The 25,585-nt window shown below is 40.1% G+C and overlaps 1 protein-coding gene across 1 annotated transcript in view; it reads right to left on the reverse strand.

Moving 5' to 3' along the window:
• Positions 1–3,986: 3,986 nt before the first annotated feature.
• COL25A1 (collagen type XXV alpha 1 chain) overlaps positions 3,987–25,585 on the reverse strand; it is a 427,499-nt gene continuing 405,900 nt past the window's right edge. Inside the window, exons 32-37 of the mRNA XM_075127572.1 lie at positions 25,177–25,230; positions 21,044–21,070; positions 20,210–20,263; positions 14,306–14,383; positions 11,708–11,746; positions 3,987–9,336 (exon numbers count right to left, since the gene is read on the reverse strand). Of these exons, the coding sequence (XP_074983673.1) occupies positions 9,301–9,336; positions 11,708–11,746; positions 14,306–14,383; positions 20,210–20,263; positions 21,044–21,070; positions 25,177–25,230 (288 nt within the window). The 3' untranslated portion in view covers positions 3,987–9,300. The remainder of the gene's footprint in view (positions 9,337–11,707; positions 11,747–14,305; positions 14,384–20,209; positions 20,264–21,043; positions 21,071–25,176; positions 25,231–25,585) is intronic.

Below are 25,585 nucleotides of genomic sequence, written 5' to 3' on the forward strand. Positions count from 1 at the left end.
TATAAGTTCCATTGTTTATAGTAGCAACCAGATCTTATGCTTGATTACCTGAACACATTCCAACAAACATAAAAGCCCCATGCTCAGGGGCTTACCCATGCAGAGCTAAATGCAGCATTGGGACTTGCATATTTCAGTAAACAAAAAAAATGTAGTCTAAAGGCCCTATCCTGCAGAGATCTAAGCACCTGCTTTGCTTAACTTTATGCCATTGAAATCAGTGAGAAGACTGGTATGTGTATAAAGGTTTTTGCAGGATAGGGGCCTAGACTGTCATTTCGAACTAGTAGTAATGTGGAACCAACATAAGCACTTGATAAACTACTGACAATTTTAAAAATCAATATTTCACTAATAATTCTACTGCTAGTGAACTCCAAATTCATATAAAATCAAGGCAATGGATACTCAATTCTGAAACAGAAGTGATGGTGGCATCTCTCTCAAAAAATGTAACTGATCTTAAACTCAAAGCTAAGAATATTCTCACTCTGCAAAACTTAAGTGGTTAATTTTAAAGCTACGAAGGAGGGGTTAGTTTCAATGTACTGTGTCAAATTCATCCACTGACACTTTACTCAGGCAAAACCCCATTTCTCTTCAGTGGGAGCTTTGGATGAATTTGGCCCATGGCTGCCTTTAATACCCAACAACACTATATCCTGCAGTGCTTATTTAAAAGATCCTATTGAAGTCAAGTTAAGAGAAAAATTCATAATAAACTATGGTACCAAAGACTGATACTTTCATTCTCATTAGATTAATGCAGCTTAGCACGTTCTGGTCCAATTCTGATCTTGCATCAGTGCTAATTGGAAATAATTCCATTGAAGTAAATGATGTAAAACCAATGCAAATTCAGAATTGACCCCATTTGGCTGTTGGTTAGCACACAGAAGAAAGAACCAGGATGTCTGGGTTTTATTCCTGATCATGAACCTATTCCTGCACCATCGAAGTCCATGGGACTGTTGCTATTTACTTCAGTGAAGCAGGATCAGGCCCTTAGCTGAGTTTGCGGCAATCTACAAAATGGGTAGAATAAAATTTACCAACATACCAGGGGTGCCTGTAGAGGCATTTGAGGTCCTTATGTGAAAGGCAAGCAAGAGCAGAGTATTAAAGATTAGTTTTCAACCCGAAGTAGACAAACTAAACTTCACCTTATTTCCGACGCAGTATGCAAAAAGGTGGACACAGAACCTGTCAACAAGCTTTTTTGTGTGCACGCGAAGATATAAAAGATAGATTCAAGGAAAGAGCCTTCATCTCTCAACTTCATGGACACTCACAGGGAAGCATTGCAGGTGCAAGACAGACACCCCAAAAGTTATTTTGGGTAGTCCTGAGAGATTTATGGAAAAGTGGCAGATTACTACATCTCTGCTATCATTTTGGACTTACAAACTTTGACTCACCTGTTAATGTATTTTACCAGCTTTAACCTCCCAACTGATTTTTTTCTTCACTAATAAACTATTAGCTTATTAGAGAAATTGGCTGTCAGCATTGTCTTTGGTGTGAGACTGAGTATCTATTGACCTGGGGTAAGTGCCTCACCCCTTTCGGGTTGGGAGTAACCTGAAATGGTGTGATTTTTGGTTTTAAGAACCTCTTATTACTAAGTTCAGTTTTTCTGGGTGGCAAGACAGGTTGGAGGGTCGTAAGGAGATTGTCTGTGACTCCATGGTAATACTGGTATGGTGATCCAGGAATGCACATTTGTTACTGGCTTGGTGAAATTTAATTATAGTATTATTCCTGGGTGAATTCTATACCAAAAAATCAAATTCTTCACAAAATATTTTAAAATTCCGCATATCTTATTTGTCAAAACACAACATAATCTGACAGTTTCAATTATTTTGGTAACTTATGTCAAAATACCTGTCAGCAAGCATGTCAATACAGACAAAGATTCAAGAAACATTTTTTTTTACAAATAGATCCCATGCTAGGCATATTAAAATGGATCTTTAAGTAAGTCCTTTAAACTACAATACAGAAACTTATTTCCCACGCCCCTCAGAAGCAGTGCAAAGGAGGAGCTAAAGGAGAGGGAAGTAATTGCTGGTCAGGAGCCTGTGAGTGAACCTGAAGGGTTGTTGGGTGTGGGTGGGAGAAGTATGGAAGATACGGGGGTTTTTTGGGAGGGGAGAATTGTTAGAGATGGGGAACCTCTCCTATGCAGACCCTGGTTGATTGCTGCTCTCCCATTCAGTCAGGTATATCTATATCCATTCCCATGTAGCCCTGCATTCCTCCCCCATTCAGTCCCTGGCTCAGTGCTATCACCTCACTAGCTCTTCTGAACTAGTCTGTGACCTCTTCTCTTCTCCCCCCACACTCCCCATCCCATGCCTCCTCACTTGGCCCCATGGGCAGGGTACTGTGAGGGAAAGCAGCCTTTCCTTTACAGCACAGGATGAGCACACAAAAGGGTCGGAGTGCTGGGCTCAGACCTGCCTTACGCCTCCTGTGTAACAGTGGGCAAGCCACTTAACAGCCCCTTGCTAAATTACCCTTATCTGTGAAAGGGACCAGCATTTTTTTTCATTCCCTTTAGGAGTATGTGGTGTCACTCAATTAGATTGAGAACAGAGATTTAGAGTTGACAAAGAAGTGAGAATAGAAGTCATGACCTCACCACTCAGCCCTGTATTAATTCCCCTGAGCCAAGCAGGGATTCTGGTGAGGAAAGCAAAAAGAGAACAAGTCCTTTAATTAGATCTTGGGTTTTCCAAAAACATCTGGAAAGTTGTCTCAGCCAGTATGAGTAGTTTCCTACACACACACACACACAGTGCTTTGTTCCTTAGGTGTACACTTAACCAACTCAGCAACACTCTATTCTGCATGGTGCAATTTTTGAATGTTCATAATTCAGTCAAATCAAACCAACTGCTGCCAGAACAAGACTCTGTGTCTCACTGAGGACTATTGTCCATGCAAAATTGCAACGTTCAAATGATCATTTTGGCTGCAGGGCTGTTAAAAACAGGATCCAAAATGTTATAAATGGAAATGCATTTTTTTCAGTCACCTCTCTCTCAAAGGGTTGAAATGTCTTTGCTTGAACTTTTCACAACCAAAAGTTATCCTTTAGGAAGAGGAGAAGCATGGAAAATCTCAAACACCCAAACCCTCCAAGAGCGTGTGTTACAAAGCTCTGTCTGTCCAAGAACAGGGCTCTAGACCAGAAACCGTTTTACAACTTTAACTATCGTGATTGCTGCTGTTCTAACTACAATATCTGTTTAACAAAACTGCAGCTGTTTCACCACAGACCACATCTCTCTCTCCTGTTTATGGTGCGCCATAAACAGCTTAATGTAAGACTATTTCTCAAACTTTTCAGGTTGGCAACCCTTTATTTGAAGTCAAATTTTTGCAACCCCCTAAATCAGTGATACTCAGAACTCAGAGTTTCAGGAGCCAAATTAGTGATCAACATTACCCAAAAGAGCCACAGGTGTGTGAATTCATTCTTTCATTTACTATAGCGCTATATATTCAATCACAGTGTTTTAATATGATGTGCAGCAAAGAGCCGCAGGAAATACATTATAGAGCCACTTGCAGCTTGAAAGCCTTAGTCTGAGTATCACTGCCCTAAATTTTCTGTAAAAGTTAAAAAAAATAACAATCTATTAAGGATAAACCCATATACCATAATTCATTTGTGTTTTGAGGGAGTGACAGGGAATATTTGATCTTGAAAAGTAACGGTGTGGGAGAACAAGATTTTTGGTTTAGACTGTTATAAATTTTTCAACACCTCATGGATCCCTGTGGGTCACAACCCCTAGCTGAGAAACACTGATGTAAGAGGAATCGGAGCTGGTATGAATATTAACTGGAGGAAGTGGCACTGTATTTCATGCTACAATTAGTCACAACACTCTACATACATTTTTGAATCCAGACACACTAGAACAAATTTTTGCATCAACACTGAGAACTTTATAACTATGGAAATCAGCATCAATGGTTGGATTAATATTTTAATAATTACACACTTTTTACATTATGAAAATAAGTCATAAATAGTGTAAAAATAATTCTGAAGATCAACTTCTCACAAGCTAGGACCAAAAACCCAAGTACAAAACTCAAAACAAAACAATATTAAAAACTGAAAACCAAGGAGAAACTTTCAAAACAAAACCAAAACCATGCCATTTGAACCAGAGGCCACAATAAAGTGGAAATAACAAATTAAAATGGATTATTTAAACATTGCAATTATTTACACTACTGGGCAAAACAGGTTTTGTGCCATTATTTACAGTGATAAGACACTCCAAAGAGTTGTAACAGAACTGATTACATGAGACTGACCCAATGTTTTCCCAAAAGCAGTGTAACTCTTGCCAAATTACTTTTCATTGCATTTTCATGTCCTCTACTGTACTTACAAGAGACCATTTGCAATACAAAAATAACTGCACTTATAGATGAAAAAAGTAAAAAATACAAATAAAAATATATAATATTTTCCAAAGGAAAAAAAGTCAGATACATACATCTTTAAAAAATGTTATTAGGCAGTATGATATTATATTTTCCCAAACATGTACAATAATATAAGAATATTCACATAAATGTTAACAATATGTAAACATTCTTCTTCTACAAACCAACCTCTTCAATAATACTTCAGAGAAGTGTGCAAGTACCAATGGTATCTGGGAAATTCATATAACTTCTTGGTTAAACAAATAAAACACTAAAGGTCCCAGGTTGGGTAAGGCCCCCATTCTCCAAAGAAAGACAATTGTTTCTAAGCAGCATTAACTTGATATATTTAAAATTACAAAACAAACAACACTCCAGAAGGTTATTTTTAATATGTTACTCCACAAAAGAAGTGGAATCTATGTTCAAATTCTATCAGAAATGAAGGTGGCAGACACTTGTTTGCAACGTCATTTAATTAATGCAACCACCACGTAAAATACTTCAATAACAGAAGGTTTGAGAGAATCTTTGTTTTCATATTACTGTAACATCGATTCATAAAAACAAGTTGCCATATGAAAGAAAACAATCAGATGATAGGCTTATTATTTTAATGGCCCCAGGAAAATGAATCAGAATCCAGAACCACCATACTCCATGCTTGCTTCTGACGTGTCTCTTTGCAAAGATCAGAACTTCTGTGAGATATTTTTTTTTTCCCTTTGTAAAAACTGAAGTGTTCTCCTCAGGTAAAATGTAAAGATACAGATTTACCAATACATTTGTATGATGGACAAGTAGTGGAGGTAAGGAAGTTTGAAAGAAAATGTCAACTTCTGCATGTCCTGTAGGACCTTATTCGTTTTCAGAAAAGCGATATTGTTCCTGCATCCACAGTCCCATTGAAGTCAATGGATTTTCTCTCACGATTAATAATGCTTAGCTCTTCTATGCACTTGTAATTAGTTGATCTCAAAACACTCTACAAAGGAGGTAAGTAGTATCATTATCCCCATTTTACATGTGGGGAAACTGAGGCACACAGTGAAGTGACTTGCCCAGCATGGCAGTGGCACAGCTGGGAATAGAATCCAGGGAATGAAACCATGGTGTAAGTCAATGGAACAACTCCCATTCTCTTCAATGGGGCCAGGATTTCACCCCATTTCCTCTGACTCCCAGCCCAGTGCTCTAGCCATTAGACCACACTGTCTGCTCTTAAGCAGTTAAGAACTGCCAGAGGCAGGGTTGTAGTATGTCCCACTGTCATCATCAGACAACAAATACACAGAGGTACCTAATTTGTGTGTATTCAATATTATAAAGCTTCAATTTTTCACACTGTACATAACACTGACTCTTGAAGATAACCCGTTTTAAGCTATTAGAGCACATATGCTTCTTTTTATGGATGCAGACATGCTGATTTGACCTCTTTCAAACTTTCCAAGAATACTTCTATGGTATACAGAGAACACACATATAACAACAGCTGGATGCACAGAGTCATTCTGCCTCACCAGATTGTCAGACAGTGACATCAAAATCACCAATACACTAAAAAAATATTAAAAGAAAAATAACTTATCAATATCGTGAACGAATGTTTCAGGCTTTACTTTGTAAAAATGAGGTTTAAAAGCATCCTGTAAGAAAGTTCTCCCCCCCCCCCTCCGTAATTAGCTTATGAAAATAAAGACAAAAGGCCACTGTTCAATGTGACTGCAATACACTTAAGTTAAAGATACATAAGAAGATTGGTACCAAACAAATACTGAAAACCTTAAACAAAGGAACAAGAAATAATCACAAAAACAAAGCGAAGGATACAAAACCTAAGTAAATTCATGTCCTCTACACATTTTTACAACTAAAAAGGTTGGTAGATGAACCACTGTTTCTGCATATTCACAAAATTAAACAAAGCAAATGAGGAATGCTATTAAAACTGTAATAATAAAAAAAAGGTGGTTCGAACCAAAGCTGTACTGCCAAACAAAAACAATGATATACCGGTAATAGCACCAAAACCAATTGTCTTTAAACTAAACAAACATGTTGCAAGTCTTCAGAGGGTGCTTTTCGTTATGAAATATTCAACTTGAGCTATTTTGTCTATACTACACATCAACCTTTTCTAGATTCCCCCCTGCTTTGCATGCTGTAGGCACCTTTTCAATACCACTTAATAGGTATGTATTACTATTCTAATCTGACTGGTTATATTGATAACGCTGCATGTCTACCCTGTCATTTCAGTGGAATGATCCTTTCCTGACGTTAGCCAAAATCCAAGACACCGTTAACAGACAGCAGAAGCATTCTTACCCGGAGGGAGTAAAAATAAGCAATTTATGTTACTTATTTTTGTTTTTAAATTTACAGATACAGGTATTCTGTGGGTCATTGTGTTACTGACTATCGCACACTTACACCAGAGCTGAATGTGCCCTGTGTTGAAGTCACCAAGTACTATCACCAGAACTGTATGTACGGTGATATTCCACACGAGGGGAGCCTCAACACAAGTATCGGAATGAAGGCTCATGCTTTTCTTGTTTACAAAAGAGGATTTATAAAGTTGATGTCAAGTCAGGTACAGCAAAAAATATTGGGGTGATAAGGGACAGCACGCATTTAATAGTGCGTTAGCTTGGTGCGAACGCCTTGAAATGACTCACTTTCATGGGCAATTCCAAGTTTTTGCGACCATATTCAGCATGCTAACATGGTAGTAACCTTCCTCATTTATTCTGCAAGCACAGAATGTGAGGGAGAACATGCATGTATCCTGATTTTTTCACTAAAACTAGCGGACTCCATGCTATTTATCTTAATGTCTTAGCTAACGGGGCAATTTTTCTCATTAGAAGATCGGAATTACCATACTGCACTGGACAATAGACCATCTAGTCCAGTAACTTGCTGCTGGTGGTTCCCAGAAATTGGTGTGCCACAGAAAGATGCTACTTCCAGTCCCCATATGCATAATGCACTTAATCATTATGTGTCATTTTAGGACATGGACAGCAGGATTCTCTCCTGTTAAGAGGACAGCCTGAAGGTTTCCCAAGAAACCAGAATAAAACTCGGAGGTGGCAGGGTGGAATGCTGCTTTTGCCCGTTCCTGTAATCCCCTTCATGGGTGAAACTTCCATACTGGAACACTCAGACTTAAAACAGTACATAACAAGCCTGTGCAAGGGTTGCAAGATCAAGCTGTTGGTGGTGGTTGTTACTACTTTTTAAGTAGAGTAAAACATCCATTTCTAGCAAAACATCACTGGGCCTTTTAAAAAACAATTGCACCTGGAAGCAGGCTCTCTCTAGGAAACTAAAATGGAGACTTATGAAAGAAATCATCTTTATAGAAGTAAAAAAATTAATTATTCTCTCTCCTTGAAAAGCTATTTTCTTGACATGGTTTTGATATATTGAAACGGCATTAAAAATATTATGCAGAATGAAAGAAATGCCTACAGTGTGGGTTCTAGTGACTTGAGATTCTAATGTAGTAGTAACTATCCACTTGAGAGTGAAATCATGAAAGGTCCCCACTTCCAGATGATCTACAAACCCACTGAGCAACAAATTATGCATATTTCCAGGAATGGCAGGGTGCCTAAACATTGATGGAGAAATACTCTTTTTCTGCAACTCTGTTTTTGGTCTGCCTATAAAATGAACTCTCAGAAATGTATATTAAAAGTTTGTGATCATCTCAATATGCACATTATTTGAACAGATCTAAAAAGGATTTGCATCTATCAAATACAGAATTGTTTCATGCAAATTAATCTCTTAATCTGACCACAAATACACCATATGAAGACTCAAAACTGTAACTGAAACAAACAAATTTTCAGGGAGGCTCAAACTACAAACTATGCACCAATTCAATGTTTCCAGTAATCAAAATGCAGCGAAACAAAACAGTTTCTGCTTCTTTTGTGTACTAGTCACTTGATCAGAAATGGAAAAATAATTACACCTTATAGAGTGTATTGTGACTACCATATCATGATAATCACTTGGGCTCACTCCTTTTCTACATTCTTTGGGTAACCATGTTCAGCAAGATCATTGCAATTGCAGAAAAAGAACTATGTGAATAAATCAGCTTGTGAAAGTAAAATGAAATAACTTTTTTTCCAATTTAAAGGCTTCAGAGACTCTAAAAATAGATAATACTGAAACAAGAGGAACACATGGTGTGAAGTACTTCCTTCAATGCCTAAATATTTGTCACAACAAATCTGAAAGAGGCTACTGAAATTAATCTTCTGCAAGTTTTGAAAGCTATGGTTAATTTTGTTTCATTCCCCCCCCACAAAATACAAGAGTCGTGTAATTTAAATTGGATAATCCAAAGCACACACTACAGTACATACAGATCCCATCAGTTTCATTAGTCCATAGAAGAGTGTTCTAAGATTCCCCATTGCCAAGAATGCTTTCCTTTAGCAACCCAAAAATACAATATGTGCTGCAATCCTTGAATCAGACTGAGAAGTTTCTAATCTCAAATGGGGCCTGCGGTCAAACGATCCACTTGGCATCTTTTCAACCTTTTCAAACTGCCCACAGAGGAAGTCTGGTTTCTCCTTCAAACTTCTTTCCTTCTTGGTTAAACAGTTGACAGCACTTGGCATCTAAACCCATCTATCTTGAATGTCTTCGTGACAGTGAGCAGTGCAAGAAAAACCAATGCTGATCAACAGGCATGACCCCTTTTTGACCAAGGGGGGGTGCACATGACCCACACAACTGGAAGCCATCCACCTGCAGTTGGAACTGTGTTCCCCAAAAATTCAAGACCTTTTTCTAATCTCCTCTCCTTTATCTCTTTTTGGCAATAAGCCACGGTGTGACTCCCTTGAGATAACAAAAGGAAATAATTCAGAACTTTGGATCAAAGGTCACAGTGAGCAGCCATTTAGCATGTGGAGTGATCACACAACAAGCAGGTTTAACACACAATTCATGCTTTTTTTTTTTTTTTTTTAGTCTGTACAAGCAGGGATGATGGCATGAATCAGTGATGGTGTTTAAGATGAACATGGAAGCAAAGTCAGTAAATTCCAATGACAGTTGGTACAGTGCATTTCATAGCATTTAGCTCATATTTGGTCACAATTTCATGTAAACTAGTTAATGGCACTCATTGTCCATGCAGGTCCACAAGCCAAAAATAAGAGAACTTGCAGAAAAAACTAAATCTCCATGATTTATCTCTGTATAGATATCTCTATAGAGAGACTAATCTTTATTTTTGCAGATTTCTCCTGTGGTTATATATATTGCCTAACTGCAGATGTAAGTGAAGAAAATGTACACATGGACTACTGCAAACAAGTAGAAGCAGCTACATGTAAACATATCTCAGACTTGTAAAATAAAATTTCTGTTTTCAACTATAAATACAAAAAGTGGAGTATTATACACAACTTCATGCTTCTAAGGTTAGATTCATCACTGCAAAGAGACAAAAAGAGATAAATTGGCCAGGTTAGTACTCTAGTAGCCAAACTTCTATTCCAAGTATATAAAGATAGGGCAGAACCCCAAACATCTTTTATTCTCTAAGACACAAATGTGCTTCCAAAATGCCTATAATACTTTTGTGGGTTTTTTTAATTATTGTTCAGAGATGCGGTCACAAAAGTGCCTCTGAATAACTCTTTCTGGGAAACTAAGAATCACTGATTTAATGTGCATACCTACTTCAGTTGTCAGTTACCTAAAGAATTATAGGCAGATACTGACCTCTTTTGAGAAGAAAAACAATGCTTATTATCCTGGGAAGCAAATAGTGGCTCCTGTTTACCTCTAGCAACAAGATGGGTAGCTGTGTAAACACCACCATCAATTTTAGATCTGGTCATCTTCAAATATGAGTAACAAATAGCTTCAAGTACTACAGCAACTCCGGAGTTGATTTGCCTGTTTTGAGAGCCACAGCTGAAACAGTGCCTCTAAATTGTCAAGAGAGGCACTAGTTAAAGGGAAGCTGCAGGTGTATTGACTTTCTCTGCAAATACAGCTACACTTCCGCACACGTTTTCCCAGCTTAGAAGTAGAATTTTTATTTTCAGTTTAACCTACACATTGTTTCAGCTTTGCACATAGGGCTAACCCTGCTCTGCTCTGCAGTAGCTGGCTTGGGGGTGGGCAGGTTGGGAAAAGGTAGAGCAGCTCACTGTTGGCGATGTATGATGTCCCGCTCTATAAAGCAGGACAACTCAGTGCAAGCTGCCACAGTATGCTGCTGCCCACTGAGTGGTGTTTATAGCTCCTCTTAGCTGAATAACTTTATACCTGTAATCTGTTGCCAGTCAGCACGCCTACTACTGGCAGCATACCTGCTTCCTGGCTTGAGGGCTACACTCCCTCCTGATCCACAGCTCCACCTGCTAACTGGTGTCTTTCAAATAAAATATTCAACACTCTTCATTATTAGCCAGACTCTACTATGTGACCACAACTATCCAGAATCATCTTTTGAAAAATGCCTGGGGTGAAATCCTGGCTCCTCTGAAGTCAATGAGAGTTTTTCCATACCCAGACAGGATTTCACACATGGTTTATTCTTTCAAGTGAATTCATGCATCAGTATTCAGAGAGGAATAAATATCTGTTAACGGATACATTTGCTCTGAATGCTGATGCTTTTAAATCTAGCATTGTCAGAGTTCGACCATTCAATAGCAGAAATCTTTACTAAGTAACAATGTTATTACCTAGCATTGCTGAAAAATCAGCAGCAAGCAGTAATAAAATGCAACAGCAGACTTTGGGGGTTGGGAAAGAGACAAACAGGAAGCAAGATGCATTGTCCCTTTGGATAACCTAGAAAACCCAAAGCCTGATAGGTCAATATGAACATTTTGGTAAGACTCTGCCACACCCCTGATGGGCAGATCTGATACTGTCTCCCAGCTCATGTGCAAGGGCTGAAGGAGATGTAGCTCTCGCTGTGAGGAAGAATGATGGTCTTTGACTTCTTAGCAACTCAGGTGCCAATTGTTTTCAAATACTGCATAAATCAGTTGCTGTTATAACCTCTACATATTACAAATTCACCATGCAAATAATATTTGAGAAGAGGTTATAACTTGGACTGCTGTGTATTCCAAAATCTGTAAGCTATTCTTACTGAAATCAGAGTGTGTAAGGTCAAAAGGGTTCTCTTATGCCAAAGAAAAGGGATGGTACCTCTATGGAGAAATAATTTGGCACGTCTTACCTTTTGCCAACAGCCAGGCATTGGTAATCCATCCGGCCCCTGTTCCAAGGAAAAAGATAAAAAGTGCATAGATGAGCCGGACAGTATATCTGATGAAACAATCATGCCTTCTTAGCTAATGAATAGCTCCCACTTCCTAACTAATAATTCTGTCAGTTAAGATGAGGAAAATTCCAACATCCAATACAGGCTGAGTGCGTTCACATTGTAAATACATACAATCCGGCCCCTCTGAAAAAATCAAATTCCAAACTACAGTGTGCTTAATCATGGTAAGAACTTTAAATCATAACTGCTTTATTTTTGCTGTCATGGCAACATTATCAGGGGTCAAATCAGCAGAGCTGGATTCACCGCCAGCAGACTATATGTTAATCTAAAGTGTATCTATTATTCATAAGCCAGTGACATTTAGCCACAGATAAGTCAGCAATAGTGTATCGCTTACTGTTTTTGTGGTCCTGGTACAAAGTGCACATGGGAATATGCAAACATGGGAAAGTGCAAACTGCACATGGGAATATTTTCATACACGTTAATTCTTACCTTTATAAAATGAAAACTAAAGGACTGAACCTATTCATACTAAAATCGGTGGGGAAAGTTTCCATGAGAGCAAGGCACTAAGGTAGAAGCTGACTATTCTGTAGCATGCATAACATATGGCTGTCAAGCTATTTGTAACTTGGACTGTGCTAGTTACGAGCACTTAAATATACTCCCAGCACTGTATTCTGTTCTTGCACATCTGTGTCCCCAGTTTAGCTCATGGGACAGATTCTGGTCTTAGATACACAGGTTATAATGTTTTTCCACTGAATGCATCCAATGAAGTGAGCTGTAGCTCACGAAAGTTTATGCTCAAATAAATTTGTTAGTGTCTAAGGTGCCACAAGTCCTCCTTTTCTTTTTGCAAATACAGACTAACACAGCTGCTACTCTGAAACAGGTTATAATGAAGTTATTCCTGATTTACACTGGTGTAGAGGCCCGATCTTGTAATGTGATGAGTGCACAGAGTCGAGGGAATTCAGCACCTCACAGAATTGGACTATAAATGAGAGGAGAATCAGGCCCCAACCATTTATTAGGTTAAGGGCAATACTACTTCATACTTGGATTTCTTTTCTGCTAACAATTCTGAGAAACAGTGTTTGTGTGTGGGGTGGCTTTATTTATTAATTAATTAATTTATTTATTTTCTGGCAAAAACTACCTGCTTTCTAGAACACGAAACAGTGCTGTTTGTTTAAAAGTTTATTCTGATAACTATCTATCCCACCAATAGAAGAACATTTTCACAGCAGTGGTGTAAGGATTCTCCAGATATAAATGATACTACAAAGACAAACACATTTTTTAATTATGAAGGCATGCTTGATTACCCCCCAACAAAATATGAGATATGGTTATCATTAATCAGAAGCAAACAAAATATAACATGGACTATATACTTCAGATTAAAATTCCATTGACAATTTAGATTAGAAACTTTGTACTTGATATAAAACCTACTTAATTTTAACATTCATCTTTAGATAATCGTGCTTAGCTAACAAACAATATCAGAACATGCAGACCAAATTTAACTGCCAACAATTAAAAACACCTATATCTTGAGCCTTTCGGAAATGTGTATGTACGGTTCAATTTTAATTGGAAAAAATAGAACATACTTAGATTTAAAAAAAAAAATCTGTGTTGCCAGATTGGTACAAGGGAGAGGGTCAACAAGTAGAATTTTAGTATGGGGGGAACTTGAATTCATGCTAACACAGAGTGGGGGAGTATTGTGTGTATTGCAGGGAGGTAAGTTCCAAAGGAAAGACCATTAAATTGAAAACGTTAAATAACGAAGACAGTGAGGGTTTGGGCTGCAGACCATTATCTTCTTACAAAGCTCAGCTAAGTTTTCTGTTTCAAATTTAAATACTACTCTGATTTATGGGCCCGATCCCAAAATCTTTGTTCATAGGGCCTCATCCTGCAGATCTTACGCATATCTTTGCTTATTGCAAAGCTCTATGATTTAACTTTGACAGATTGATATTTATCTCTTTCTCTGCATAAATGTCATCTTGGCTCAATCCTGAAAAAAAGATGCACTCAAAACTCCCATTGATGTCAGCTGGAGTCAAGTGTGCAGAATCGTTTCAGGTGCAGGTTAGGGTGAAACTAACTCCTGTGCAGAGAGCCAGCATGAGGTCCCCACACCATTTATGTTGTGGGACTTAAATACCGTATGGTCCTTGTGCTGGCTCTCCGCAAAGAGGTGTATTTCATTCTTAGTGAGGAAGGCAAAAGGCATTTGTTGGGAGAAAAAAACAAACAGTGCTGAGGGAAAAATTATGTTGGAAGAGCACACTCAAACTACCACGTGATGTGGGAGCAAAATGCTGGGTGTTAGGTTCCAGGTGTTGACAGAATGTGTCTTCTCGATACAGTTATGATTGCTGAAGCAGCTGATTTGTTCATGCACATGCATGTATTAGTGGATAATGTAAAGTCTGCGCAGAAAAACACCACTTTACACTGAGAATGACTGACTATATACAAAGGAATCGCATGCAGGGTTGGTAGGAAAGAGAAATACTGTACCAATTGGCAAGGGGCATCCAGCCCATCCAGGCCTGGCTGGCCTGGCTCCCCTTTTTCCCCCTTAATTCCACGGAATCCCTGTTTGTAAAGATTAACTTGCAACGTTACTGACAAAGAAGTGTCTTTGGTATTTGATTTAACTGGAGCAAAAAAAAAAAAAAAGAGATCAAGAGGAGCAAGCTTACAGCAGCAGTGATTAAAACCCATGTGGAAATGACCCAGGTGCAGTCTCACAGCTAAGATCTTAGCCTTTAAATGACCCTCCAATCAAGAAAGAACTATTTAGCACAACAGGTTTCCAATTTGTATAGAACACTGACAGGTAAGTACAAGGAGCCAGAACGTCTACGCAGCACATTCCATGAAAAATATTCCACAAGTGACATTCATTTTTAAGACCGTCAAACTGTTAATTTAAACCAAATTAGGAGGACAAAAAATAGTCCAGGCTGGATTTTTCAGACTAGGAGAGGAAACCCTTTGAATTATATCAGGTTACACTATAGCTGTGGCTTGTTCCTCTTCTCTCACTTTATCCCGTTATAATCTACAGCAGGAGGAGCGATTTCCAATACATGAGTGAGACATACCAACGGGCAAGGTGCATCTAATCCAGGGGCACCCTGTTCTCCTTTCTCCCCTTTAGGCCCCTTTTTGCCTTTCTTTCCCTTTTCCCCCTGTGGACACAATGGTTTGGATAAAACAAATGTTTCATTCTTTTGGGTAAAAAAATATAAATGAAAGAGATTGGTTTAAAAGATTTTTTTTTTGCCAGTGGAGGGCTGAAAGGACACTTACCACTGTGTTCTGGTTTGGATGGTGCATTATGTGGAAAAATAAATGATATGATCATAAGCAAGACCTGCATCAGTTGGTATTATTGAGCTTTTGTATGAATGTTTGTATTATGAATTATTTGAATCCTAAAGTAGGGTTTGAAATTATAGGCTGACTTCCTGATTCAAACTGTGGATAAGGACAGAAATGGCAAGCGGATTGTGGCCCTTTCTTTGGGAGCTACAGAGGAAGAGGAATTTCTAGTCAGAGGTGCCTTTGGAACAACTAAACAGATCAATCTCATTTCTACCATTAGGGGGCGGGAGGGGAAAATAGTGGGAACAACTGATTCCCGGTGTGATTCAGTGGAGTCACAGCAGGGATGACTATGTCCCAACATGTCCTTTACTGAATGGACCTTGCATGCATCAGTCCCAGTAGCGTATGGGCCAAAATCTGCCCTCAGTTACCCCCATGCAAACCCACTGAAGTCAATGGGATGGCATGGATACCACTCAGAACAGAATTTGGCCCTTCATTTCAAACCCTGCTAAAGGACTCAGAAGATCCAAACTGCTTGATGTTGAGGTGCTATACAGTTTTCCAGTGATCCCTATCTTTCTGTAATTAGAAAAAAAATTAGAAATGCTAATGAATATTTTCATTTAAATTTCATGTTCAAAACATGATTTCCAAACATCTCTCCACTGCAGGTAAAATTTCATTGGTTTATTATTATTCACTCTTTTAAGCAGGTGACTGAGTTTGCACTGAGTTGCTTTTTAAAAAAGCAAACGATTAAGACTTCTGAAAGAGAGGTTTACAGCAAATTTCACAGCTTTTGATAATCCATTGAAATGAGACACGGAAAAAGAATCTTCTTTTTCCTAACAGGCCTACCGTGAAAGGATGACTCCCCTCCAGCAGTATGTGATATTTGGAGAGTCAATTTTATAATTGATTTCACACCATTTGATCACAATGGTAAATGAGTTTCAGGCTCACTTGCAGTTTAATAAAACCAAAACTGCTTCTATTAAAAAACAAAAAAATGGAGTTGGACAATAAAAAAAGAGGTGGGTGCACCATGTATATTACAAAGAAACAGAAAAACAGTGAAAGGAAAATTAGTATGACACTGGAGAACAAACAAGGGAGGGCTTTCAAGGGTTGTGGCTGTGGAAAGGATTCAGTTTGTAAGGAAAAGGGTAAAAAGGACAAAGGAAATTGTAAGGAAGGAAGGTAAAAGGAGAAGGAAAGAATGCACCTCTGAAAAGGCAGACATGTTTAGGATGAAGTACAGTAAATGGACTTTCAACCAGTTTCACAACAACACAAAGATTAAATCCATTTAGAAAATGATTTTGTTTTTACAAAAACTTGATAAATTTAAGAAGCAAACTGTCTTACTGTAATGCATTTACAAAAGCGAAAACACATAATATACATGAAATACTACAGAATACAGTACCATTCAAATGTAAACAAGAGTTTTCCACAGACAGATATACTGTATTTATGGCACCATGAGAACAGAATTTCCTCATTTATCTTTCCTGTGTGCCAAAAAGCATTCTTCCATCAACCTAGCTGTGTCTACAAAGGGTTAGATCAGCATCCTTGGTGCTTAAGGGGTGTGGATTTTTCACACACCTGAGCACCGTAGCTATGTCGACCTACATTTTAAATGTAAACCAGGCCTCTGTCGGTTTTAACTCGCTGATCCTCCTATTAATTCTTCAATGAACTGGGGGAGGGTGGGAAAAATGGGGGGGATTGTTGCTGTTCCCTTAACTTGCCACTCCCCACTTCCCTGAGTTTCAGGCAGATTTCAAGGGATCCCCAGAAGTCCAGGAGCATCTGTGTGAATGTCCCATTTGTCACTACTGCTGTCCAGCACTGATGGATGCTGGGGAGCACAGCTCCTGCAGCAACCATGCTTCAAGGGATCAGTCTATATGTCCTGACTCTGGGCTCTTTCCCAGTGAGAGGATCAGCATCTGGGGGAGGGAGAAGCAGCACAAAGGACAACAGATTAAGAGCTGTTATAACTTGTGCTGTGTGTTCCCCATGTGATTAAAGATGGAGAATCAACAGAATTCTACCTGGCTTCCCTACCCCACTCTCCCTCCTGTTCTCTCCAGAACTGTGCAGCCCAAAACCTGTGGAGGGACTGCTATGTGATTAGGGGAAGGACACAGGCTCCTCCCTCCCCTGGAGACAGACTCCCCTCAGCACACAGAAGAGAGCATGAGGCCCTTAGAGTGCAGTCCAGTGAGGTTCTGGACTTCCCCCCACTCCCTTAACATCAATGGGAGTGGAGGGTGCTGAGCACTTTGTGAGATTGAATTTTAACCTGGGTTGAGAAAAATCAATCTTTGTCCTTTTTTAAACTGTTAATGTAATATCTTTTAAAAAGGTGGGTTTTAAAAAACAAAAGGTAAAACTACTGGCCTCTTATTTAGTAAGGTTTTTAAAACCCATTTTAATGACCCAAAATACCACATTATTTAAGTGCAGACTTTTGAGGATTCATTTTTTTGATTAATACAATTTAAACAAACAAAAAAAAAACAACCCCAAAACCCACTCAAACTAACAACAAACCAATCAAACCATTTTAAAAAAACTATTTCTCAAAAAGTGCTCCTGGAATATAACCTTGTATGTCAATTTGCAGCTTTGAAAAATTATATTTTTACAGCCAAGTTATGAAGAAATTATGACGCAAACACTGACTCACTTTCACTGTAGCAGAGCTAGTGAGCACCTGTAGGAGAAATTACCAGTCTATGACTTAATCCAGAACCAAGGGGCTGCAGATTTATGCGCTGCCCAACATTATTCGGAGCACACGTGAAAGAAGAGATGTCACTGGTTGCTAAAAAACGTCATGTTGTTTATGCGAGAAATTTCTGCAGTGTAAATGAACCTCAGGTTTTCGGTGTAGTAATTTAATAATCTGAATCTCTGTGACACCAGCCTAGCAGTCAATATCATTCAGCAATATTTAAAGTGACGCTATCCAGAAAAAAAATCATGGTAAATTGGCACATAGCTGAATTGAAATCTGCGCAGCTATGCTAATTTACACTAGCTAAGGACCTGGCCTCAGCTCTCTTGACTTTTTTTTCTTACCCTAACCATTACAGCTGAGAAAATAAGTTACAATGAATGATTTATCAGTTTAATTTAGCCCTTACTGAAAAATGTATTGGATAAAATTAGCCTCTTTGTTCTGATCTTGGAACAATGACAAGCAGATTGTGATTTCCTCATATCCATTTTCCAAAAACATATTGTTTTTGGGGAGAGGGGTTAAATTTCTTTAATTCTATGAATCGATTATGCATGAACATTTCTCTCCAAGTTTTGGCTGTTTGCTCTGAAAGTTGTGCTAATCAAGGGTGGTTGGGCAGATAAGTCACACGGTATTGTTTCCCCTTGCCAAGCAATAGCAGATCTTGAGACCTGGTGGGTCTGTTTCCCACTAGGAGCAGAAATCAGTGTTGCAGAGTAAAGATGTTTTCTAGTATAATTTATTTCCAAGAAGTATACACCTCCTATTTCCCTGAACACAAGTAGTCAAAAACTGCAAAAAACCTCAGCTTAGACACCACTGCCTTTTTACCAAGAAGCACCTGTCTTGGACCACTCTTTCTCTTGGAATGTCAGTGCTTAATATATTGTTCCCCTTCCTACCTCAGCCCCTTGGCTTTCTGGGAAATCCCTTGCCTAGGATTACATGGTTTCCAAAGGTGGCATGGCTATCCCTTCTGCTACTCTACAAAACAAAAGAACTCTAAAACAAATTTAATCAGAAAGAAGAGCGCTTTAACCCACACAATCCTCTTAAGAAATGTCTGGGTGCAGTACTGTACAGATCCCTTTCTATGGAGGGTTTAATCCTCCTGAATGCTTATACCTCAGTGACTCACAACAGACGTCATATTAGCACTTGTTGCCATAACAGTATTGTTTCTGTGCCCTGACTCGTAAGATACGCAGGCACTTCTGGAGCAAATACTCATCATGCGTGTAATATTTATAGTTCTGTGTCTGCCAATACTTGCTCATGTGACTCTAAGGTTCACTTTCTGTGAACATTCATGCCAATGAAACTTGATCACATGAATGTCCATGGAACAGGAACACAAAAGTGGTACGGGTATAGTTAAAGTGAAGCCATTTAAAAACTCAAGCTAATATTCTTTGACACCATTTGCAGTGTCTTCCTTTAGGATGATGTAGTCTGCTCCCCAGCACAAGTGGCTTGCTCTGTAGGCTGGTACAAGGCCAAGGTCATACCTTCTTGTAGGCCCCCTTTGAAGGAGCAGCCCTCTCCTCCTGTGGGCATAGAGAGACTACACTTGTTGTAAGCCCCTGTGTGGGCAGCATGAAAGGAGTCTCTTTGCAAACTCTCCCTGTGGCCCCAGGGAGAATCACAATCTGGCCCTAGAATATTAATTGCTTTTCACTGTGTTTATTATTTGCATATCACTCAGCTTGGGTTGTGAAATGAGGCTAATTATTTCACCTTATGGTTCTCATGCATTAGATAAATATTGCATTGTTTGGTTTACAAAAACTATAGGGAAGAGCTTTAATCCATAAAAGCAACTGAATGCAAATAATTAAGGTAATTATCTTAATTGTAAAGTTTGTAATTTTTTTAAAATAATCCCTAGAATACTTTCTAAGGAACCAGATCCTCAGCTGGTACCAATCTGTCTTGACCCACTGGAGTTACATTGATTTATACCAGCTGAGGATCTGAGTCAGCATCCCCCTCACAAAAAATTACTACCCCAATGACACGTGCATTGAGAATCACAGACTGAGAAGGACTTTCATCAGGCATGGCATGGGTTACAGAAAAGGAGCCTGATCCTAGGGTGAGAGTGGACAAACTCTTCCCTTCCTGTCTTGGCAAGTGTTGTATTACTGGTTCTGCATGGAGGTTTTGGTTCTCCTTCTGACTGATGACTTTGTCTAACAAATACACGTGACCTGCCTTTTGGCACACAGTAGGAAGAAAGATTAGGTTTAATGGACAAACAATAGGGTTGGGACAGCAAAATGGACTGGGCTGAGGAATCAAACAACAGATAACAGCACTGAGGTCACCTTTTCTCCCTTTTCGCCTAGGTCACCCTTTTCTCCTCGAGGACCAGGGAAACCCTATAAAAAAAAAACGAACAAAGATATCTATTGGCTTCTCTATCAATGTTGGTTAGGTTTTAAAATAGTGCTGGAAAAAATGTATAAAGAAAAAGAATACTGCACTCCATGCTATTTGTCAGAAACTTGGCTCATATTCAGCAAGGACATTTTCTAGCAATGGAAGTAAAATGTGATTCAAAGTGACTCCTACTGTTGTACATACTAAATGACATTACTGGGCTCCGAAGGGGGTTGCTGCAATTTGGGGCCTTTGACAGTAGGGAAGGTGGGAATGGGATGAGAGTGGGAAAGGTGGGAATGGGATCACAACAGGCTCTCACCTGCATGCCGTAAGAAATCCTAAATTGTGAAAAACGTGTCATTTGTAGAGCGCAGGATTTTTTTTTTTAAGAGGGTTGAAGTTACTTAACGAAATGTCGGTGGCTTCTTGTTCTGCTCCTAGTGAGGGGCACTAGTTAGAGTCTGACCCTGCAAACTCTTCTTACCAGGTGTAGTAGTTACTACTGTGATTAGTCCCACGCAGGTCAATGGGACTCCTCTGGGTAGTAAGCACTGTGCCTTGTGGGCTTTGCAGGCTTGGGCTGTACTTTCTCAAAATACCATTGTTCAGTCTGTCCCTCTCACGTCTCTTTATCATATGCAAACATCAGCAATGCAATGTTTGGTATGTTCTCTGCATGTTCAGCATGCACAGAAAATGGGAAATAAATGTGCTGCACCCAGTGAAGGAATCATTTACCTACCATTATGAGTAAATTGGTCATAAATATTACTTACATCAAGGCCAGGCTCGCCATCTTTGCCCTGCCAAAGAACCATATAAACTATGTTAGCATCCCTAAGCCTCATGACTAGCTGATGTCTTACCTGCTAATCACACCTATGAAGGCTGTCTAGATATGCAAGCCCCTGCCTTCTCCCTACAGGAGAGCAATAGCATTCTTTTTGTACAGCAGCAACACACATTTCTAGGGTTACACAAATAGCATTGCCATTAGTGAAGGGTCTTTCTGTCAGTGTTTAACATTTCCCCTGTTTCCAGGAACTGATAACTTGACTGTAAAATTTTGCTACAGATTGAAGCTTATTGTTCCAGGAGCAAGTTAAAATAACGCAATCACTAGGCTTTCACCAGTTTCAATTCACAAAAAGAGCAGGAAAAGGTGAAGATTTTTATTTATGAAAGTGGCCAGCAAATAAGCATACACCGCAAACCAATACTCATCCAGTATTTCACAGAGATGTTTAGTACACAGATAGAGCTGAAAGCCCTCACTACCCATTGGCCTTCTCCTGTTCCAGGGGAAGTCTATGGAACTTTTGCCATGGACTTGTCAGAGCAGGATTAGGTGCATTGACTTCAATGGGAGTTGAGGGCGCTCAGCTCCTCAGAGGATAAGACCCACAGCATGCACAGATTCAGAGATAAGCCTCATTCTGACACAATGTCTGCTAGTGATCTGTTCCACTTTCAGTAGGACAGCCATGCTGGTTGCACGGAAGACATGCCAGGTCACTGATCCCAAAGGCATTGTTTTATACGCTTCCTTTCAATGTAAATTATTTAATTTCTCCAAGGCTCAGACAAAACAGCTCTGGGAAATCTGGCTCAGGCAACAAGGCCTCAGAGCTGTAGGGCGTGCATGCAAAATAAAGCTGCTGTGTCATCTTCCCTCTAGTGGGGACAGCTGTGCTAGCTGATACCGGGGTAAGAGTAACTTATCGGTACACAGTGCCAGGGTCCTGAGCTGGGGGGGCAGAAGGGGTGGGGCTTTTAAATCCCCGGGCCCTTTAAATCACCACTGCTACCCCGGGGCTCTGGTGGCAATTTAAAGGGCCAGGGGCTCCGGCTGTGGTAGCGGCAGCTGGGAACCCTGGGCCCTTTAAATCACTACTGGAGCCCCATGGTAGCAATAGCTGAGGGCAGCCCTGGGCCCTTTAAATTGTCACCGGAGCCCTGGGGCTCCCGGCCGCTGCCACTACCCCAGGACTCCAGCAGCGGGGCTCTGGTGGCGATTTAAAGGGCCCAGGGCTCTGGCTGTGGTAGTGGTGGCCGGGAACCCCAGGACCTTTAAATCACCGCTGGAGCCCCATGGTAGCAATGGCTGCGGCGGTGGACGGGAACCCTGGGGCTCTGGGGGTGATTTAAAGGGCCAGGGGCTCTGGCCACTGCTGGGAGCCCAGGGCCCTTTTAAACTGCCCACCTGGGGAAGCTGCCCCCTGCTGGTACAGTTGGCTGTCTACCGGCTCTTGCTGGTATGCCGTACCATACTGGCTTACTTTCACCTCTGGCTGATACACAGAGAAAATGTGGTTAGGTTCTGTCACAGAGTGGCTGGCTCTTTAAGGGGAATTGGGCCCAGCCTCACCTGTGATGGACCAGCTATCTTCCAGCTGAGTCTGATCAGCTAGGGATCAGGTAATTATAAAAGCCAGCAAGTGGCTCAGTTAGGGGTAGAGAGCTCCCAGGAATAGGGAGACTCTAGCAGGTAGCCCCTGGGTCACGGTGGGAGAACTACAGGAAGTAGGTTGATTCTTGTGGGAGGCCCTAGAATGACAGTATGACTGTCAGGCAAGTGATTTATAGAGCAGAAATAGATAGGCTCCTGCAGAAGATCCTGGGTTAGGGGGAAGGGATAATTGATGTATGTGCTATACTAGTTTAATGTGGAAGAAATAAACCTAAAAATCGAAGAAAAGGGTCTGGACCAGACTTCCTGGGCTGAGAAGACAGACCCACAGCCCCTCACTCTCTTTTCAGGAAAGATAATGCTGCTGTGAGTGCTAGCTTTGCAGACTCCGTGTGATCTCTGTGCTCAAGAAATCGGATCATGTCTGGGCACTGCACAAGGCCTGGTGATCAGGAGTGTTCCACTGAGGGCTGGAGGCAGTTGTGCTTTGAGTAAAGAGTAGCCCTGTGATTACAACAACCAGAAAAAGAATACATAATAGGTCTAACTTTCAGATCAGCCCCATCCTGGCATCCCTTTTTGTGCCTGCAGTTTTGAGGGAGCACATAACTGTGTGTGAGATGTCACTTTGATGTCTAATACTCGATGTGCAGGTGCTATTAGATATCCAAGTGACATTAACTGTATCTGCAAACTGTGGACAGAAAGAAAAAGGGAGGGCAGAATTTTTAAAATGATCTAGTTCAGTGGCCCAGTTCTGCAACACTTACACTTTTGGGGCCTTATTCTCCACTATCTTGCACTTTACTTATCTTTTACGCTTGGAAAAAGTGAGTGTTATATGCTAGCACTGGTACAAATGAGTAGAGAATCCTGGTTTGTTCTCACTTTGCACAGGTGTGAATCACTACACAATGGGCAAGTCAGTGGAAAATCTGGTCCTGTGTCTTGGGAGTTTTGCTGGACTAAGAACTGTGGGCCTGGGCCTGTCATGCACTTGATTGCTGGTTTTGTACTCTGTGTTCCTTCATCTTTTGGAAACATAAATATGGGTCAGATTTGGCCCAGGTTTACCTGACCTGCTCACAGCCCCAGAGGGAGAAAGTCCACTACCAGTGGAGAGATTGTGGTGGTAAAAGGTATTAACACTCGCTGGTGTTGAGGAAACTATCAGAATCCAACTCACCTCTCAAAGGGGCAGCGGTAGCTAGGAAAGGGGCATGGCCAGGGGGTGCACTGTCTTAGCACATTCCCTCAGCAACCTCTCACAAGGGCTCCTATGGAACTTCCAGATGAAAATAAAACTGCCCTACTGTGGCAAACTGTCAAAGGAATATGGTGGCAACACCACCACCTGCTCTCATACTGAGAGACTCTCTAGTGCAGGGTGATGTAAATTACAACTCCCTGTTCAGTCTTGAGAGAATCCAGTTCAAACAAATGAAACTGGAGAGGAGATGTATAAAACTCTGCCTTTGTAAATAATGACCCAATATAATTGCAGTGGAACCACTGTGATCTTACCAAAGCTGGAACAGATCTGTGTTTGTAACACACCACAGCCTTTGTGTCAATGCACACAGTAGATATACATGTGCACACACACTGAGCTAGATCCTCAGCCGGGCTAAACCAGGGTAGTTCAATTGACTTCAGTGGAGCTATGCTGATTTACATCAACTGAAGCCCTGGTCTACATATGTTAGGGATGGGTAAACTAGTTAACTAACTTATAGAAAAAAGGATCCCCCCTCCAGCCCAACCCTGCCTTGAAGTTGCTTGCTCTGGTATAGTCAGATAAAACTTTTATCACTTCTGGTTTCTGATCAGGAAACAAGTACCAAAATACTGTAAGAAAATCAGTGAGACTTCTAAGCCAAATGTGCAAACTTGAGAGGTTTGGATAAGCTTTAGGTAATCATCTGAACTTCTAAATATTTATCCAAACCAAACCCAAACTATGAACCTTTTAAAGTTCTCCCATCCCAAGTACACAGAAATGCAAAAAATCAAAGCAAACCAAAATCTTCCACACACAAACAACACAAAAAATAGTAACAGCAAAATATTGTTGCATCAAAGAAATCTGAATAAGACATTAAGAAAATCACAAAAACTTCCATGGCTACACTCTGTCCTGAGCTCTTTGCCAGTCTATTTTGGTGGTCTCAGGGCATCTAACAACATGTGTCGACCATACATAATCAAAATGGCATAAATTGCAGAATAAGGGGCACTTAACTCTAGATTTCCTCTTTCTTTTTGGTTTGTTAGCCCCATTCCATTACTTTTGCACAGATGTATGTATGTTTAGGAATCTGCATAAGTTTGTGATATGGGCCTGCTTCAAGCTCAGGACTTTGCATTGTCACGGATTATCATCTGCTCTCACCACTCTCAACTAATTACACTGCTGGATGGAAAATGGTCATAAAATACAGCAAAGTTTAATCAAGGAGTGGTGAAAGTTGCAATGTGTACAAGTTCCATGCAACTTACAGGCAAACCATATGGTCCTCTGGGTCCAGGGTCACCAACAGCTCCCTTTTCACCCTAGGAAAAAGGTTAAAAACACACATCTGATTCAATCACAAACAGTCTCTTCGTGTTAAAATAATCCCTCTTGCTCAAAAGTGGAAGCCTATTTATCTCTAATCCTTTGTCTGGATAATATCTGCAAATCTGATTTTCAGTAAATAGTTAAATGAAAATGACAGGGCTGTATATTCCTATGTTCAGACACACTGATTGTATCTCTTTCTGGGCAACTAAAGATAAGCCAGTACAGTATGATAAATGGCAACTGTGATAAAGGTAAACATTATCATGTATTAATACTATTTTGTGTAGTTTGTTTAGTTCCAAAAATGTATGTAGTCGCTAAACATCCAGTTTCAGAGTAGCAGCC

This window comes from Caretta caretta, chromosome 4 (genome assembly GCF_965140235.1).
Source record: "Caretta caretta isolate rCarCar2 chromosome 4, rCarCar1.hap1, whole genome shotgun sequence".
NCBI lineage: Eukaryota > Metazoa > Chordata > Testudines > Cheloniidae > Caretta > Caretta caretta.